The following is an 18,340-nucleotide window of genomic DNA, read 5'->3' as shown; positions in this document are numbered from 1 at the left end:
GAAATGTAATGTCTTAAATATGTTTATTAGAAATGTTGGCAAAAATGAGCATATACAGAATATATACATATCAAGTTAAGATTCCAATAACTAACTAATTAGTGATTATTAGATTGAGTAACCTATGCTAAATATTATTTTATTTACATTATTATGTTTTCTTGAGATGAATAGCCTTTTTGTCAGTCAACTATATCTCTTTCAACTCCACACTCTGACTTAAATGTGTCCCAAATAAACTTTTCAGCTTCCTGGACCATTTTGAAGAGATAAACCCTTACTGTTGCAGAGCCAAGATGGGTAAATCATGCCTCACATTTTTACCCTTTATTATTTCTTTCACATGGTTAAACTCCATTCTTTTGCACTGAGCTTCAGCTGAAAAGTCTCCACAGATTGAAATTTGGTGTGCCTTGTATTTCAGTGTTGATCTTTGTTGAGCCAGTCATAGTATTTTCTGTTTGTCCTTGTATCAGAGTAATTTGGCAATGTCTTGGGGATTCAAAGCCTCCCTGCTTCTCTGTTCCAATTATGTGAGCTCATTCCACTTCAAATGAAATTATGTTAACAACTGAATCTTTTCGTAAAATGTCTGTCAAGAGTCGTTAAATAAATTATGTACAGGTAGTACCTTCACTTCCCTCAACAAGACCAACACTTTGTATATTTTTCTCGCCTAGCTCTGTTCTGAAAATCTTCAAGTTTCTCTTTTAATTGCTCTGCCTGTTGGTTTAGGTTTACACAGACTGAGTCCTGTTTCCTTATCGCGTCTTCTGCATAGGATATCCGATATTGAGCTGCTTCTATTTCTGTAGACTTATCCTGTAGATTGGTTTTAATTTCCATATTATTAAGTTCCAACATCATTCGAAGGTTTTTCAGCTCCTCAAATATTGCTTCATTGCTGATTTTTTTAAAAATTGTTTTTTATTTCATTTATTTATTTGTTTTCCTCTCAGGGTTATTCTCACCTTGGCTTTGCTTTGGTGGTGATATGGGCAGCACTTTGCTTTTCTGGGTCTTCATATTGAGACACGCTATTCTCACCACTGTTATCCATAGTTAGATAACGTTTTCTGATGAAATTTGGTAAAATTTTCCCTTAATAATATTGTAAAAACTACACAAAGCTCTCTATACCTGCCTCCGTCCTCCTCAAAGCATCCCTCAACCCTGTCTTTTAATGTTTGTTATTTCTCTTTTGACATACAGTATTCTAAATAAATATTTTAAATACATACTATCTATAGTACTGTGTATTTGTATGTTAATTACTATTACAGTTAATGCTTTTTGTTTCAATTTTCTTGCGATATCCATTGCCTTGTATTGTCGTGTGACTGAATATACTGTGGGACCTAGTAATGCCTATGGCATAAGAGATGTTGAGCCACTCGTGTGTACAAGAAGTATAATCTCTCAGGACAATTGGTTCCCAGCAATGTCTAGATAGTATACCAAATTGACTGTGGTCATTCTTTTTGTTTTCTAGTAATGCAGTATGGGAAGGGAAAATCATGTTACTACAGATTCTTGACCAAAGGACAGCAGTGGATTTGGCTTCAGACCCACTACTATATCACTTACCACCAGTGGAACTCCAGACCTGAGTTCATTGTCTGTACACACACTGTAGTAAGGTAAAGAGAACTATATAATACAATTGTAATTGTACTTTGTACACCTCTTCAAAATTCAGAAATACTCTTTAATACTTTAATCATTCTTTGTCAATTGAAAGAGTGAATATGGTTGACCTTCTCATATTTTAGTTGCCAGTGTTTTAGAGAATATAGATGGGATGAGTTACTATTTTGTGCCATGAAGTACTTCGGCAGGAGCTAACTATTTTAAGCAAACATTGCTTCTGACAGATTTTACAGCTGATTTTAAGGAACTGGTGTGGGTAAGCATACTGTACTACTGCTGCACAGTCTACAGTTTCAGATGCTTGTCCTAAGGCCTTCATTGCACAGCTAATACTTTCCCCACCTCGCTTCCTTTCAGTCAGCCTTGATGAATACATCCGAAAAACATTTTTTAAGGCACATAATGATCTAAGCCACATTTTTCTATGTGTTGTACAGCTATGATGAGGTAAGAGCAGAACGAAGAAGAGAGCTTGGGATTGAAGAGACTGCACAGGAGGTGGCTGCAGATAAGGTGACCCCATTTTAGACTTGCTTTTCTGACTTGCATTTGAATGCAGTCTTCAGCTCAAAACAGCAGTATGAGTTTCATTATTCTGGTGAAATCCCTCTTGTTACGATCACATATGAGTAAAATACTCTCAAACAGAGAGAAAATAGTTGATGGAAATACAAAGACTTAATTGGTTTTCTTAGTGTTGGTCTTTATTGACCTGGTCACAAGGACTTGCTGTTGTTATTCATAAATCTTACTGGTAAAGGTGTTACAACTATTACTGTATTAGAATACTGTAAAGGTAAAGTGTATGCTAAGGTAAAGACATTTTTTAAGAAGAATAAAATATTAATGTGTTAAGCAATAAACTACTGAATAACTGTACTGCATTTATTGTAAGTCATTTGTTGCTAGTTTTATAGTGTTTTATTCTTCAAAAAAATGTGTTTGCTTTTACACTTGCTTGAACAAATTGCCAACTAATATTTAAGATGCAGACACTTCTAAGGAAATGATTGTATGTGTGCACAGAGTCAAGACTCTGGGTCGGATTCCCAGCTGAACACTGTCAGTCTAAAGGAGGCTCTGGAAAGATTTGATCACAGTCGGACTCCTTCAGCCTCCTCAAGGAGTTCACGGAAGTCCTCATCACACACAGCAGTGTCTGACCCGACTTGTAAGTATAGTAGACTTGCTGCATGAATATTCATAGAATTATTATTAAAAACAGTACTGTGTTCTGTTTAATTTGATCCAATGGATATGTAAAAGTTGACATGTAGGTTACTCCTAATAACAAATGTTAAAAAAAAATGTTCATCTTAATACACGTCTTATCATAAGCACTTAACACCATAAGGTTGTATTCTGCATTGACAAGAATAATGTTTTTTGGTTTTGTTTGTTTTTTATAGCAACCCCCACAAAGCTACAAACAGAAACCAGCACACCCCCACGACAGTCTATGGCTTCAGCAATTGAAATGACTTCACAGAGAAGATCATCAATAAGCAGCCAGGTAAGGATCAAAGCTGTTACATTTTGCATATCATCTTTATAAGAACATAAGAGATGTTGGGAATGAGACTAATCAAGGCTCATTCTTCAAAAATCTATGTTCTGTGAGTTTTAGCTGTTTGTACTTCACTGTTCAATACAATTATTATGGACAGTGTATTTTGTCTGGGTTAACTGCTTTCTTGGGACTGTATGTAAAGAAAAAAGATAAAAATCGTACTAACTAATAACATGAGTATATTTCTTTAATTATTACTGAAGAATATAATGAGTGAGTTTAGTATATATTTGCAAATGTAATGCATTTATAATACAGATATAGTGGTGTTTAAATAATTTAAAACATTCATAATACCATTATAGTGGTGTTTAAAGAATGCTGCGAAACCTGCAGCATATTTACTTTTTTTTTGTAATAAGTCTTTGTGATCACAGAATATCACTAGGAAGACAATTACTTAATGTAGACCATTCTACTTCTTGTGTTAAAATCTGTTCCTTCCTTGTTTTCCCTCTTTCACTAGCAATCAATGAGTTCTCAAAACACTGGCCAGGCTATGGCCCCACCCATGATCACCCAGCAGCCTGCGACTCTGCAGATTCCACCCAACATGTCACAGGTGAGAACATAGCATGTGTTTATACACTGGTCAACACAATAGTGAGTTTCATACCCATGGAGTTCACTGAAAAGAAGGACTTTACATTTTATGTCACTAGCCTTCAGTCTTGATAAGGAATATGTTTGTGTATTTGTCAGTACTTTTAACGTGTATGGTACTTTTAAGTGGCTGTGACTACTATTTCTTAACTTTTTTTTTTTTTTGTATTTTACAAAATCTTGATTTTAAGACACAGATGCACTGCAGGTACAGTAAATAACAAATAGTAATGCAGTTTATTTATTTTTTTTAGAACTTTATAATTATTTTATGTTTTCTACTCGGAAGAACTGGTATTAAATAATACCCACACAATATAACCTACGTCATTTTGTGACCTTAGATTAACTTGTGTTCAGCCCATATTGCAGTTCTCCGCCCAGCTTGGAGCAATGCAGCATCTCAAAGATCAACTGGAACAGAGGACACGGATGATTGAGGCAAACATCCAGAGACAGCAAGACGAGTTACGAAAGATTCAGGAGCAGCTCCAAATGGTTCAGGGACAAGGACTACAGGTGAGCCACACTATACTGACTGTTGGCCAGCCCCCCAGTTTTGGCATAGGTACAAAGTGATTGTCATTGGTTTCCTTTCTTTTTTGCTTACTGGCTATATTGATTCAAATGATTATCAGATGTGTTTTTTCTGAGAGAAACAGGTTGACAGGGTGATTAGTTCCTTTTTTTATTGTGTACCTTTCTATTGGTAGTACCAGAGGTTTAACATGAGAAGGAGACATTTTAAATGTGAAAATTGATTTTATTCCAATGTAAACCTATAAAAATGATAAGCAACAAACTAAAGTCGAACACATTCATTGGCACCATTTTTTTTTTTTTTAAATCCCATAGCTATCACAGTATATGATGTACTGTAGAGTTTCTTTGATTGCTGAGCATTATATTGATCTGGATGACTTTACAAACGTCCCCACTTGCTGTTGTATGTGTAGTTTAGTTAAAACTTGTTTTATCTTTTTATATTTTTTAAGATGTTTCTGCAGCAGCCTGTTGGTGGGCTAAACTTTGGTTCTGTGCAGCTTTCCAGTGTAAATCAACCTACAGTGCAGCAGGCCACCTCAATCACAATGCAGGGACAAGTCATTCCAGCAAGTCCAATCCAAGGAGGCATGAGCACGGGTCATATTGGCACACAGCATGTCATACAGCAGCAGCCTTTACTAAGAGAGCAAAACACCACGTTAACACCGGTGAGTTTCCAGGAACGTGTCTTAATGACCATCACTCAAGTAAAACTTAATTAGAGCACTTTGAAGTTTCTTGACAGTTCTTTGGTAAGTATAATATTTTTTCGCTAGTGCTGTTTTGGCCAGTTTAACCTTCCTTATGATATAGCAAAGACATTATAATATATAGAGAGGTTGGCACATGTAAAAAAAACAGAACCGGGTACCCGCTGTGAAAAATACCCGGGTACCTGTGTCTTTTTCGGGTAATGGTCAAAAAAATAATAATAATAATAAAATCACATATGTTAATGTTTTAAGTGCATGATACATATTTTAATACTATATATTACACATACATTGAGTCCCTTCAGATCTGTCGACTTTTTAAGTACTGGAAACATCAAAATAATAATAATTAAAAAACCTCTCTTCATGCTGCGAGATTCTTTGCGACATCTGTTGGCCATATTCCGTTGTTGTTGTTGTTGTTGTTGTAAAACATGGCATCCAAGCACAACAGCATTGTGTGGAATTTCTTTACCAAAGAATCTGCAAACTCTGCCAAGGAAATATTTCATTCAAAGGAGGAAGCACTAGTACACTTAATGTGCTCCACAATTATTTTTTATTTAACCCAAAAGAAAATAGGTATAGTGTGTGAGTAATATTTTTCTCATACTGATTTAATTGTGTACTTTGCACCTTACGCGTTTTGGAGTGTGTATGCTTTTCTTTGTATTTTTAAATAAAGGCTACTTTTTTATCTTTTTGGTAAGGAACTATATCTGCGCAAAAACTATTGATAAAGCATTCCGTATGTGAAGCAACACGGTTATTATTATTAATGGATCACAGAATTATCACTGACATTAGCCCAAGAGGATGTTTTCTTTCCGATTTAGTTCCTGAGAAGAATAGCCGCCCCAGTTCTTATTATTGAGGTGTACTTGCCGCTTGTTGTGTTATTGTTTTCTGAAAAAACCTTGATATCCTGTCAGTTAAGAAAAGGCTTAATGCAAAGCTTGTCTTAATGTTGTTTTTATTATGCCAGCCAGAGACCTGAATATATATATTTTAACCATGTTTCACACAGAAATGTCTGATAAACAATGATATCATTAGTTGCGCAGAAATCCACTGAGCACCAACTGGCGGCCGTCACTCCAGTGCCTAAAAAAGCTAACATGGCTTTGGATAATTTTAATAATTATCGTCGAGGCATCTCAAATCTGCCCAGTCTTGCTAAAATATTAGAGCGAACTGTCACTTTGCAATTAAATTGCCATCTAACTGCAAATAAACACTATGAAGCTTTGCAATCTGGTTTTCGACAACTACACAGTACTGAAATTGCCCTTGTTAAAGTTACAAACAATCTTCTTATGGCAGCTGACTCAGGTGCGTTATCAATTTTAATTCTTTTGGATCTCAGTGCTGCATTCGACACTGTAAATCATGCTATCCTACTTGATAGGTTAGAAGATTTGTTTGGCATTTCTGGCATTGCACTAAAATGGTTTCAGTCTTATCTTACTGGGCACCAACACTTTGTCTCTCTTGGCGGTTTTAGTTCTGAGGTTGGGCTGGTAACATCTGGTGTCCCACAAGGCTCAATTCTGGGCCCTCTACTATTTAGTATTCACATGTTTCCCCTTGGTCACATACTAAGATTACATGGCCTGAATTATCATTTGTATGCAGATGACACCCACATTTATGTGCATACTAAATCTGATGTTGATGTTGCTGCCTCTGTGCTTGCTGATTGCATTTCTGATATTAAGAATTGTATGTCACAAAACTTTCTGCATCTTAACTGTGACAAGACAGAGGTTATGTTGCTAGGCACTGCCCACCAGATATGTAAAACCAATGCTGTAAACTTGTCAGTTGATGGTACTATGCTTGAGTTTAGTGGGAGTTATTTTTGATTGTGGATTAACTTTTGGACCTCATGTGCAGAATACTGTAAAGGCATCATTTTTCCACCTTAGAAACATCTATAGGGTGCGACCTATGCTTTCTGTTTCTGTAGCTGAAAAGCTGGTTCATGCATTTGTTTTTTCGAGGATTGATTGTAGCGCTCTGCTTGCAGTCGTCTCCAAAAGCACACTGTCCAGATTACAACATGTTCAGAACTCAGCAGCTCGTATCCTGACAAGGTCACTTGTAAGGGATCATATCACTCCTGTTCTAGAGTCCCTGCACTGGTTGCCTGTCAGGTTTCGTGTCGATTTTTAAAATTTGACTTCTTACTTTTAAGGCTTTACATAGTTTGGCTCCACAGTATTTCTCTGATCTCTTATCAGTCTACACCCCTTCAAGCAACCTTCGCTCAACTGATCTTGGATTGTTATGTGTTCCCTCTGTTCACCTACGTTCTGTGGGCGACAGGGCTTTCTGTTGTTATGCCCCAAAACTTTGGAACACCATTCCTAGAGATCAGGGATTCTGCCACTATTAAATGCTTTCAAATCTAGCTTAAAGACCTACTTTTTTAGAAAGGCATTTTTATGACTGTTTTTGTTTTCTGTTTTGTTTGTTTGTAAAGCGCTTTGAGATATTGCTTTTAAAGGCGCTATATAAAATGGTTTATCATTATTATATATAAAGTTTTTTTTTAATTTTTATTTTTATTTTCCTCTATATAGCAACAGTCTCAGCAGTCTCTGCGAACAGCACACAGCCAGCAGACTTCCCTGCACAGCCAGCCTCAAAACACATTCCCCCCCTCACTGTATAACACTATGATGATCTCTCAGCCGGGATCTGCAAACATGGTACAGATTGCATCCAGTTTACCCCAAAACACCAACCAAAGTGGGGCAGTGGCCACTTTCACTCAGGACAGACCGATACGGTAAGTAAGGGACACAAGATACTAGATTTGAAGCAAATTAATGATGTTATCCGTGTGGTCAAATTTTATAAATACAAAAAGTCCTACAGTACCAATAATCATAATTTTAAGATTCTCATTTGCCCCCATTTGCATGTTATTTACAAACAAACCCACTACTGCAGTCTCGTTGGCACCCTAATATGAGAATTAAAGTAAACCTGTTAACTAATATTACAGAGACCAAAATACTAAATTTCTGGTAGTGTAACCATCAATCTTTATAAAATATTAAAAAAAAACACCAGCACTTAAGCAATTTCTAATATTTGTTCATGACAAAAATATTGGCACGTTTACATTACAAGTCTGTAAAAATGTAATAGAAATAATTAAAAAATATATTCATTGATTGAAAACCATTACCCAGTAATTAAGCTGCAATATAAAGTCAATATAAAGTAAAAGAGGTAATTATTTCCAACATCTTTTAAAGAAAAATGTTTTAACACAGCAGATGATGGTCAAAACAAAGGAATTGGATTCACGTTTGAGAAAAGCACTCATAGTAAACTACAACAAAGGAAATAGCTACAGAACAGTATCAAAGAAATATGAAATACCAAAATCCACAATCAGAGCAATAACCAATAAGTACCACAGAACAAATCCAGCTGAAACACTTGAAAGAAGCGAGTTTCCAAAGAAAATTATGGGTAGGCCTACAGCAGGTAGGAAAGTCGTCCAAGCAGCTAAAAAAATCCAAGATTAACAGCCAAGGATTTCAAGATTTAGAAGCATCAGGCATAATAGTGCATGAAAGAATTGCACAAAGGCACATGAACACAGAAGACCACGTAGACCTTGCTGCAAACCACTTTTAAAGGAAATTCATAAAACAAACCGTGTACAGTTTGCCAAGAAATATGAACTGGAATTCTTCAACATAATTCTCTGGTCCAATGAGACTAAAATATTTTCTTTTCCCCAACAAATGAACTACAGTATGTTTGGAGAAAAAAGGGAATGCCTTCAATGAATAAAAACCTTGTACCTACAGTTAAACATGAAGGTGGTTTGATTATGATATGGGGGTGTTTTAGCAGTTCAGGGACTGGAGACATTAATGTGATTGAAGATCGAATGAATGCAGCCATGCATCAAAACATTCTACAAAGTACAATGATACCATCTGCTCGTAGGCTGATAGGCAGTCAGTGTATCTTCCAACATGACAACCCAAAGTATAGGACTAAGCCAACTCTGGAATTCTTGAAGAAAATGAAGATAAACATTCTGGAATGTCCCTCACAATCACCAGATCTCAATCCAATAGACATGCTTTTGTCTGTGACCTGTATTTTTTCATTTAAATATTGAATAAAATGATTGAGCTATTCATGGGATATGAAATAAAAAGTGAGTATGTCTTATGACTCCTAAATCCCTCTTTAGCATTTATTGAAATATAATAATCAAGAGGACTGAAATTATTCTTTTTGTTTGTCTAATGTCTGTGGCGCAGTAGGCCCAGCATGTGGTATAGCCTGGTGGTTATGTATCTATAAAACGACACTGAAGTAACTTTAGATGCATGTCGGTTTCATTGTTCTCTTCCTTCACAGGTTTCCTCAAGGACAGCAGCTTGTGACCAAGTTGGTGACGGCCCCAATGGCCTGTGGGACAGTCATGGTACCCTCTACCATGTTTATGAGTCAGGTGGTGACAGCATATCCTACCTTTGCATCTCAGCAGCAGCAGCCTCAGACAGTATCAATAACACAGCAGCAACAGAGCCAGCAAGAGCAGCAACAGCAACAAAACACAGTCCAGCAACCATCCCAAGCACAGGCTCAACTAACTCAGCAATCACAGCAGTTCTTACAGGTAAGGCTTTAAATCTTTTTTATAGCTTATTCCACAGCATGGTCTGTGTGATCCCTCATGCAATGTTGCAAATTGTTGAGGTAGCAGAGAAATACAGTATATTGAGAGAACATTTGAGGGTGGGGCGGGGCATCTAACCACTAGATGTCACAGAAGCACATATTTTAAAGGCAATTATTTCTGCATACACAAATTCTGTTCAACTCCATGTGGATAAAGTTCATTGTGACAAGCATTCATTATTATTATTATTTGTTTATTTAGCAGACGCCTTTATCCAAGGCGACTTACAGAGACTAGGGTGTGTGAACTATGCATAAGCTGCAGAATCACTTACAACTACGTCTCACCCGAAAGATGGAGCACAAGAAGGTTAAGTGACTTGCTCAGGGTCACACAATGAGTCAGTGGCTGAGGTGGAATTTGAACCGGGGACCTCCTAGTTACAAGCCCTTTTCTTTAACCACTGAACCACACATTCATGCTTTATAAGTGTCTTTGTTTTTATATTGATATTTATATTGACTATATTGAGTCTTTTTTTAATATATATACAGGGCCCTCGATTGCTTCATGGCAACCAGTCCACTCAGCTAATCCTGTCAGCTGCTTTCCCATTACAGCAACAGAGCACTTTTACTGAAGCACACCACCACCACCACCACCACCAGCAGCAACAACAACAACAACAACAGTCGCAACAGCAAACGCAACTTTCTCGGCATAGAACTGACAGCATGGCTGACTCTTCCAGTGTGCAGCCTCAGAGACCTGGGCAGAGTTCATAAGACAAGCATTGGTGCTTTCTAATCAAGTAATTGCACTGAACAAAACAGTATTCCAGGAGGCTTAAAGGCAGTATTCAGTCTGTACTTCTAAAGTACTTAGAAGTATTTTAAGTTAAAAGAAAGAAAATAACATTACTACAAGGTGCATTGGGTTTCTAACACAAGACGCTCCAAGAGGCAAGAAGACCCCAATAAGCAAGCAGTGTGTACTGACCCTGTCTCAGTGGAATGCTCTGCCAAGCAGAAATATTAATTATGGCAACAAGAAATCAGCACTAACAGTTATTCCTTCTCCTCGTTTGCAATTGCATTTTCAAGCAGTTGTTTTAATTTATGTAGTGTGTTCAAGCAGAAGTGCTGCTGCCTTTTCTTTTCTTTTTTCTTTGATGATAGTGCTTTAGAAATGTCCAAAGGACATTTTTGTTCATGTCAAATTATTATGGATCAGGAATTTTTTTCTGAATGTCATGTGGATTCAACTTTATTGTACAGACACCTGTAAAATAATGTGTAAATATCTGGATAAAAGAAAAATAACAAATATTTTATATGATGCATGAAAGTGTAATCTGTTTGTAGGTTTGAATATATATTTTTTCTAGTATTCTGACAAGAAGCTAAAGCTAATATTTTCATCAACTTCCTTTCCCTTCAGATGTGTTGCATCTGCTTAACTTTAGCACCTTTGTCTGTGCTTCAAGTAGGTGGTGTCATAGTTTGTTTAAGATTTTTTTTTTTCATGAAGTATCAATTTCACAAAACAGGAGAGAAATTATTTAAAATAAATAATTTCTGTGAAATTGTGTTCCAAAGATGCACAATAAGGTGAAATGTATCTTACATTTTAAATCAAGGTCATGTGACAATTATATTCTAATATGTAAATAATTAGATTTTAAAGCATTGCATGCAGTTTTTGAATTTATTAATCAGAGTGCCAAGAAATAAATATTGTCATTATACTTTTCATTAGTTTTATAAGAGCTATCCAGAGGTTTATAGAAGAAAGTCTTAATATTTTCAGAATTTATCCTGGTAACTTAAAATAAATAAATAAATAAATAAATAAATGTTTATAATTTTATAATTTCTCGAAAAACAACACATTTTAAGAAAAATCTTTTGTAGCAAAAGTTTTGCTTTTGTGGATGAGGGAAAAAAGTTACAAGAAATGTCTACAATTATTTATTTCAGCATTTTTTTGCAAAACTCCAAAAATGCTAATTCAAAAGTATTCATACCCTGACAAGGAAAATGAAATTAATAGCTTGTTGAGGCACGTTTAGCCTCTTTTAAACGATTAGGATATTTACCAATGAGCTTTTGGCATGGTTGCCGAAAAAAATAATTGTAGACTATTCCTTGTAACTTTTTTCCCTCATCCACAAAAGCAAAACTTTTGCTACAAAAGATTTTTCCTATAATTATTTGTTTTTGAGAAATTATACATTTCCATTGGGGTATGTACATTTTTGACTACAACTGTGTGTGTGTGTTTGTATATGTATGTGTATGTGTGTGTGTGTGTGTATATATATATATATATGTGTGGGTGTGTGTATATATATATATATATGTGTGGGTGTATATGTATATATGTGTGTGTATATATATATATATATATATATATATATACACAGTATATATATACACACACAGTATATTTTAATTACTTTTAAATCATAATACATACAAAACAATGTAATCCCTTACAGAGCCATCTTTCTGCACACAATTACACATTTGCACACTACAATTATATTATAATATATATTTAATTAAATGAAATGCAAAATACAGACCACCGTGGCTTATGAAAGTGACAGAGCTGTTGGGTACTGTAAGGCATATACCGTACTTACTGTAGATGAACATATCAGTGTTTTTAACAGATTGGTTTTGACCCCCACCCCTGTAAAACAAGAACCTGGAAAGCACACAAAAGGTCTGCTAATCAAATAACTCTAACGGGTGAAGCAAGAGCATGATAGCCATGGGCTTTCCCACACCAGTGCCCATTGCTGATTAGGTATCAGGCATGGATATGATCCATTCTCCTGACTAGCCCCAATCCTTGATGTTTTGAAGCAAGGGAACTTGGTACTGATCCCCCAAAACTATTTCAGATAATTTTGCTGGTATTGCTCTGATGCACAGGGTGTTGGTATACATTTTCATGAATATTTTTCCTTCTTGTGGAGAATAGGAATTGTCTGGATGTGAATGTTAAAACAAAATAAAATAATCTGGCCCAATTCCACACACACTGTTATACCTGCTGCTATTTAGCTGGATTAGGCCTCTACTCCTAGAGCACCTTCAAACTGTCCAGTTTCTCTAGATGTAATTTAACTCATTTGTTTTTCTTGTTTCTTTTCATTTTTCTGGAAAAAATGTTTTACTTTAATGGTTTTAACACAACAGTGCATGGTTGATATGTTGTAAAAAAAATAAAAAATAAAAAAATGTTATATATATACACAGACGTGCTCAAATTTGTTGGTACCCTAACAGCTCATTGAAATAATGCTTCATTCCTCCTGAAAAGTGATGAAATTAAAAGCTATTTTATCATGTATACTTGCATGCCTTTGGTATGTCATAGAATAAAGCAAAGCAGCTATGAAAAGAGATGAATTATTGCTGATTCTACAAAGATATTCTAAAATGGCCTGGACACATTTGTTGGTACCCCTTAGAAAAGATAATAAATAATTGGATTATAGTGATATTTCAAACTAATTAGTTTCTTTAATTAGTAGCACACATGTCTCCAATCTTGTAATCAGTCATTCAGCCTATTTAAATGGAGAAAAGTAGTCACTGTGCTGTTTGGTATCATTGTGTGCACCACACTGAACATGGACCAGAGAAAGCAAAGGAGAGAGTTGTCTGAGGAGATCAGAAAGAAAATAATAGACAAGCATGGTAAAGGTAAAGGCTACAAGACCATCTCCAAGCAGCTTGATGTTCCTGTGACAACAGTTGCAAATATTATTAAGAAGTTTAAGGTCCATGGAACTGTAGCCAACCTCCCTGGGCGCGGCCGCAAGAGGAAAATTGACCCCAGAGTGAACAGAAGGATAGTGCGAATGGTAGAAAAACAACCAAGGATAACTGCCAAAGAGATACAAGCTGAACTCCAAGGTGAAGGTACGTCAGTTTCTGATCGCACCATCCGTCGCTTTTTGAGCGAAAGTGGGCTCCATGGAAGAAGACCCAGGAGGATTCCACTTTTGAAAGAAAAACATAAAAAAGCCAGACTGGAATTTGCTAAAATGCATATTGACAAACCACAATCCTTCTGGGAGAATGTCCTTTGGACAGATGAGTCAAAACTGGAGCTTTTTGGCAAGTCACATCAGCTCTATGTTCACAGACGAAAAAATGAAGCTTTCAAAGAAAAGAACACCATACCTACAGTGAAACATGGAGGAGGCTCGGTTATGTTTTGGGGCTGCTTTGCTGCGCCTGGTACAGGGTGCCTTGAATCTGTGCAGGGCACAATGAAATCTCAAGACTATCAAGGCATTCTGGAGCGAAACGTACTTCCCAGTGTCAGAAAGCTCTGTCTCAGTCACAGGTCATGGGTCCTCCAACAGGATAATGACCCAAAACACACAGCTAAAAGCACCCAAGAATGGATAAGAACAAAACATTGGACTATTCTGAAGTGGCCTTCCATGAGTCCTGATCTGAATCCTATCGAACATCTATGGAAAGAGCTGAAACTTGCAGTCTGGTTAGCGGTCCCATCATTTTTGTCCATGCCATTTTCATTTGTTTTATTATTTACAATATTATGTTGAATAAAAAATCAAAAGCAAAGTCTGATTTCTATTAAATATGGTATAAACAATGGTGGATGCCAATTACTTTTGTCAGTTTCAAGTTATTTCAGAGAAAATTGTGCATTCTTGATTTTTGTGGAGGGGTACCAACAAATTTGAGCACGTCTGTATATACAGCTCTGGAAAAAATTAAGAGACCACTGCAAAATTATCAGTTTCTCTGGTTTTACTATTTATAGGTATGTGTTTGGGTAAAATGAACATTTTTGTTTTATTCTATAAACTACTGACAACATTTCTCCCAAATTCAAAATAAAAATATTGTCATTTAGAGCATTTATTTGCAGAAAATGACAACTGGTCAAAATAACAAAAAAGATGCAGTGTTGTCAGACCTCGAATAATGCAAAGAAAATAAGTTCATATTCATTTTTAAACAACACAATACTAATGTTTTAATTTAGGAAGAGTTCAGAAATCAATATTTGGTGGAATAACCCTGATTTTCAAGCACAGCTTTCATGCGTCTTGGCATGCTCTCCACCAGTCTTTCACATTGATGTTGGGTGACTTTATGCCACTCCTGGCGCAAAATTTCAAGCAGCTCGGCTTTGTTTGATGGCTTGTGACCATCCATCTTCCTCTTGATCACATTCCAGAGGTTTTCAATGGGGTTCAGGTCTGGAGATTGGGCTGGCCATGACAGGGTCTTGATCTGGTGGTCCTCCATCCACACCTTGATTGACCTGGCTGTGTGGCATGGAGCATTGTCCTGCTGGAAAACCCAATCCTCAGAGTTGGGGAACATTGTCAGAGCAGAAGGAAGCAAGTTTTCTTCCAGGACAACCTTGTACTTGGCTTGATTCATGCGTCCTTCACAAAGACAAATCTGCCCGATTCCAGCCTTGCTGAAGCACCCCCAGATGAGTCCAATTTTCAGCTTTGCCCAACACCTGGTCATCTAATGGTTAGACGGAGACCTGGAGAGGCCTACAAGCCACAGTGTCTCGCACCCACTGTGAAATGTGGTGGAGGATCAGTGATGATCTGGGGGTGCTTCAGCAAGGCTGGAATCGGGCAGCTTTGGCATGAATCAAGCCAAGTACAAGGTTGTCCTGGAAGAAAACTTGCTTAAACAAAAATGTTCATTTTACCCAAACACATACCTATAAATAGTAAAACCAGAGAAACTGATAATTTTGCGGTGGTCTCTTAATTTTTTCCAGAGCTGTATATATATGTATATTTCCTTAACCACTGCTGTGCGCTGTCCAAGTGTTTAAACAAAAAAAAAAAAAGAAAATATAATTATAAAATACATTATGTATATAATAATAAATAAGGGTATAATAAAAAAAAATGTATTTATGCATCATATTCATCTGTGGAACGTATAGCTTATTGTCTGAAATGCATGCTGTCACACCCTCATTGATTTGTCACCCTCATTGCTGATAATTATTTAGTGTATCTTAATGCTGATGACATTATATTCCTAGTATTGGTGAAAGTTTATGATTTGTAAAATTGTTTCCAGTCGGGGTTCAACCCTATAAATGCAATGTACACCCCTACTGTACTGTACCAGCAAGTTAAAACTGAAAATAATAATGTTTTAAAATTGTCAAATACACAAATGCACATGTTCTTAGTACATTGAACTATATAACAGCAGTGGGAAAAAAAAAAACTATTTATTTGATTTAAAAATGTTTTAGAAAGAACATTTTGAAGTCCTCAGGAGCAGCTAGCAGAAATTCACTTCAGCTACAAATAATTATTCATTATTTTTATAATTATAATAAACACAAATTGATAAAATTACAATAACTGTATAGATTACAATAGACAATAAAGAGGTTGAAACAGTTTATACAGTGTAAACTAGCCTGCATAAATATAAGTATATTTTAAATCCAGTTTAAAGATTAAGATTAGGTTTCTAGTTTGTTTATTAAGGGCTCACAGGTTTTTTATTAAACACGTCATTTTTAAGCCAGACGATGTAATAAAGGGTTACTCATGCACACAGGCTGGGTCAATGAAACACAAAAAGTATGGATTATTTTAGCATATGTGGCAATTTCAAAAGAAACCTCCAAATTATTGTTTTTATTTGCAGTTCATTACAGTAGGTTTTGCAGCAAAGTGGTTACATTTAAAAAAAAAAATAAGAAAACGTACTCCCTTTCAGTGTGGTGGTGTTTTTTTGATTTACAGACTACTTTTTTGTTATTACTTGAATTTTACTGCATCTTCAACAAGGGCATTAAGGAATACACCTCAGGTGAGCACGAGAGAATAATCATGTTCCCCTGGTGAAAAAATCCTATAGGATCCTGTAGGACATCCCTTTAAATCCTATTCTATTTAAAAGTTCCTATATCAATCCAATCTATATTTTATAAAATGCCTTTCATAGTGGACCAACACCATACTGAGAAATAATACATTAAACAGTGAAAACAATGCAATACATTAAATACAATGAAATGCAAGGCATAGTACATTAAATACAAGGCTAGGATGGGAGTTATAAACATTGTGGGTGCATGTGTCATATAGAGTCATAACAAAGATACAGTAACAAAAATCAGAAATAGCAAGTTAGACAACAGCTAATAACTGATATCAGGCTAATCAGTCAATATGGTTTAATAGGGTTTAAAAATATCTTCTAGGAATATCTTACTGTTCCTATAGTATTTTATAGCATATCCTTACCTCTAAAAATCATCACTTGTCTGTCACTTAAAATAAATTTACCACATTGTTTATTTATATATTAGTAAACCCACACAACCAATGCATCAAAGCCTTAACCAGGTATAGCTATGGCTGCACCCTAAACTAAAGGAGAACAGCCTGTGACAGTATAGCCGGGTGTCTAAGGTGGTCAGGAGGTAGGAAGGAGACAAAGAAAAATTACTCTCGCTCCCATTTTCCTTTTCAGCTGATCCTGAATACTTGGGAGAGCGCTGATATTAAATTATCTGAATTAATAATATTGAATCGCTGAAGGAAATAAAAATTGTTTATTTCTAGCTTTTCTTGTATTTTAGCCAAGTGCTCGTAAAGTCCCGCCACGGCCTATTGCCACGTGGGAAGCCTGCGGCTCAAGTGCCGTCCTTCCTGGGATCCTTAGCACTGAGTTGTCTGTACTGACTGGAAGGTTAGCCAGTGGTTGTTTTACAAAGGGGACTCCCCTGTTAATACTCCCTCACGTCTGCTTAGTGAGGCTGTACCCTCCTCCCGTGGCTCTGTGTCAAGAGAGGGTGTGCGTCACAGTTGAAGGAGTCCAGTCGAGAAGCCATGCTCCTCGCCTTCCTCCTCATCTTATTCCCCCAGTTTTCCCCCTCCAAAACGGTTGCTTGCTGTTCACGTTAGGCAGATATGGAGCAGATAGATAAGATCTGGGAAGTCCTGTCACACCAGCAGGTTATTCTTACTGAACTGCTGCAAGAGTGCTCAGCAGCACTGGTACCACCGGTCTCTTCCCCACTCGTCCCATCTGCCCCTGTGCAGGCAACGGCATGTAATCTAAGAGGTGAGGTCTATTGTCACTTCTGAGGAGGCTCATGAACAGTATATAATGCAGACTCTTAACAGCGCCCCGGTGACACAGCTTTCCTTATCGGAAGAGCTTTGCCCCTGATACAGCGGGCTACTACAGTTTTGCAGCCTACAGCACAGTGGCAGCCCACACCCGCTTTTCGCGGAGGCAGGTGTACTTTCTATCGCCCTGTGCCTAGGCAAGAGGCGCAGGTTGTGCCTCAGGCGAAGCAGCACCACAGAACCCTGGGTGCTCACTACTATTCAAACTGGTTACTCGCTCCAGTTCCAACACAGCCCCCTCCTCCCTTCCGGGGCGTGACAATAATAATTGTCATGGACCCACAAGTCACTGCTCAGGTGACTCAGGAGGTAGCAGCGCTGCTGCGAAAGAGGGCCATTTACATAGTAGACCCCTCCAACAAGAACGGGGGGTTCTATTCCAGGCATTTTCTTGTGCCAAGAAG

General features: G+C 36.9%; 1 protein-coding gene across 5 annotated transcripts in view; it reads left to right on the top strand.

Moving 5' to 3' along the window:
• The window catches only part of LOC117409483 (circadian locomoter output cycles protein kaput-like), a 71,529-nt gene extending 60,395 nt beyond the window's left edge, over positions 1–11,134 (top strand). For 3 of the 5 annotated variants that reach the window (XM_034015620.3, XM_034015619.3, XM_058997693.1), the window contains 10 exons: positions 1,493–1,640; positions 2,088–2,163; positions 2,677–2,821; positions 3,060–3,163; positions 3,687–3,782; positions 4,184–4,342; positions 4,819–5,037; positions 7,668–7,876; positions 9,481–9,742; positions 10,300–11,134. In XM_034015620.3, coding sequence (XP_033871511.1) covers positions 1,493–1,640; positions 2,088–2,163; positions 2,677–2,821; positions 3,060–3,163; positions 3,687–3,782; positions 4,184–4,342; positions 4,819–5,037; positions 7,668–7,876; positions 9,481–9,742; positions 10,300–10,530 — 1,649 coding nt within the window. In that variant the 3' untranslated portion in view covers positions 10,531–11,134. The remainder of the gene's footprint in view (positions 1–1,492; positions 1,641–2,087; positions 2,164–2,676; positions 2,822–3,059; positions 3,164–3,686; positions 3,783–4,183; positions 4,343–4,818; positions 5,038–7,667; positions 7,877–9,480; positions 9,743–10,299) is intronic. The other 2 variants (XM_034015622.3, XM_034015621.3) reach the window with 2 other exon arrangements.
• Positions 11,135–18,340: the final 7,206 nt, after the last annotated feature.

This window comes from Acipenser ruthenus, chromosome 2 (assembly GCF_902713425.1).
Source record: "Acipenser ruthenus chromosome 2, fAciRut3.2 maternal haplotype, whole genome shotgun sequence".
Lineage (NCBI taxonomy): Eukaryota > Metazoa > Chordata > Actinopteri > Acipenseriformes > Acipenseridae > Acipenser > Acipenser ruthenus.
The sequence above is the reverse complement of the archived record's forward strand: the minus strand, read 5'-3'. Positions and strand labels throughout refer to the sequence as shown.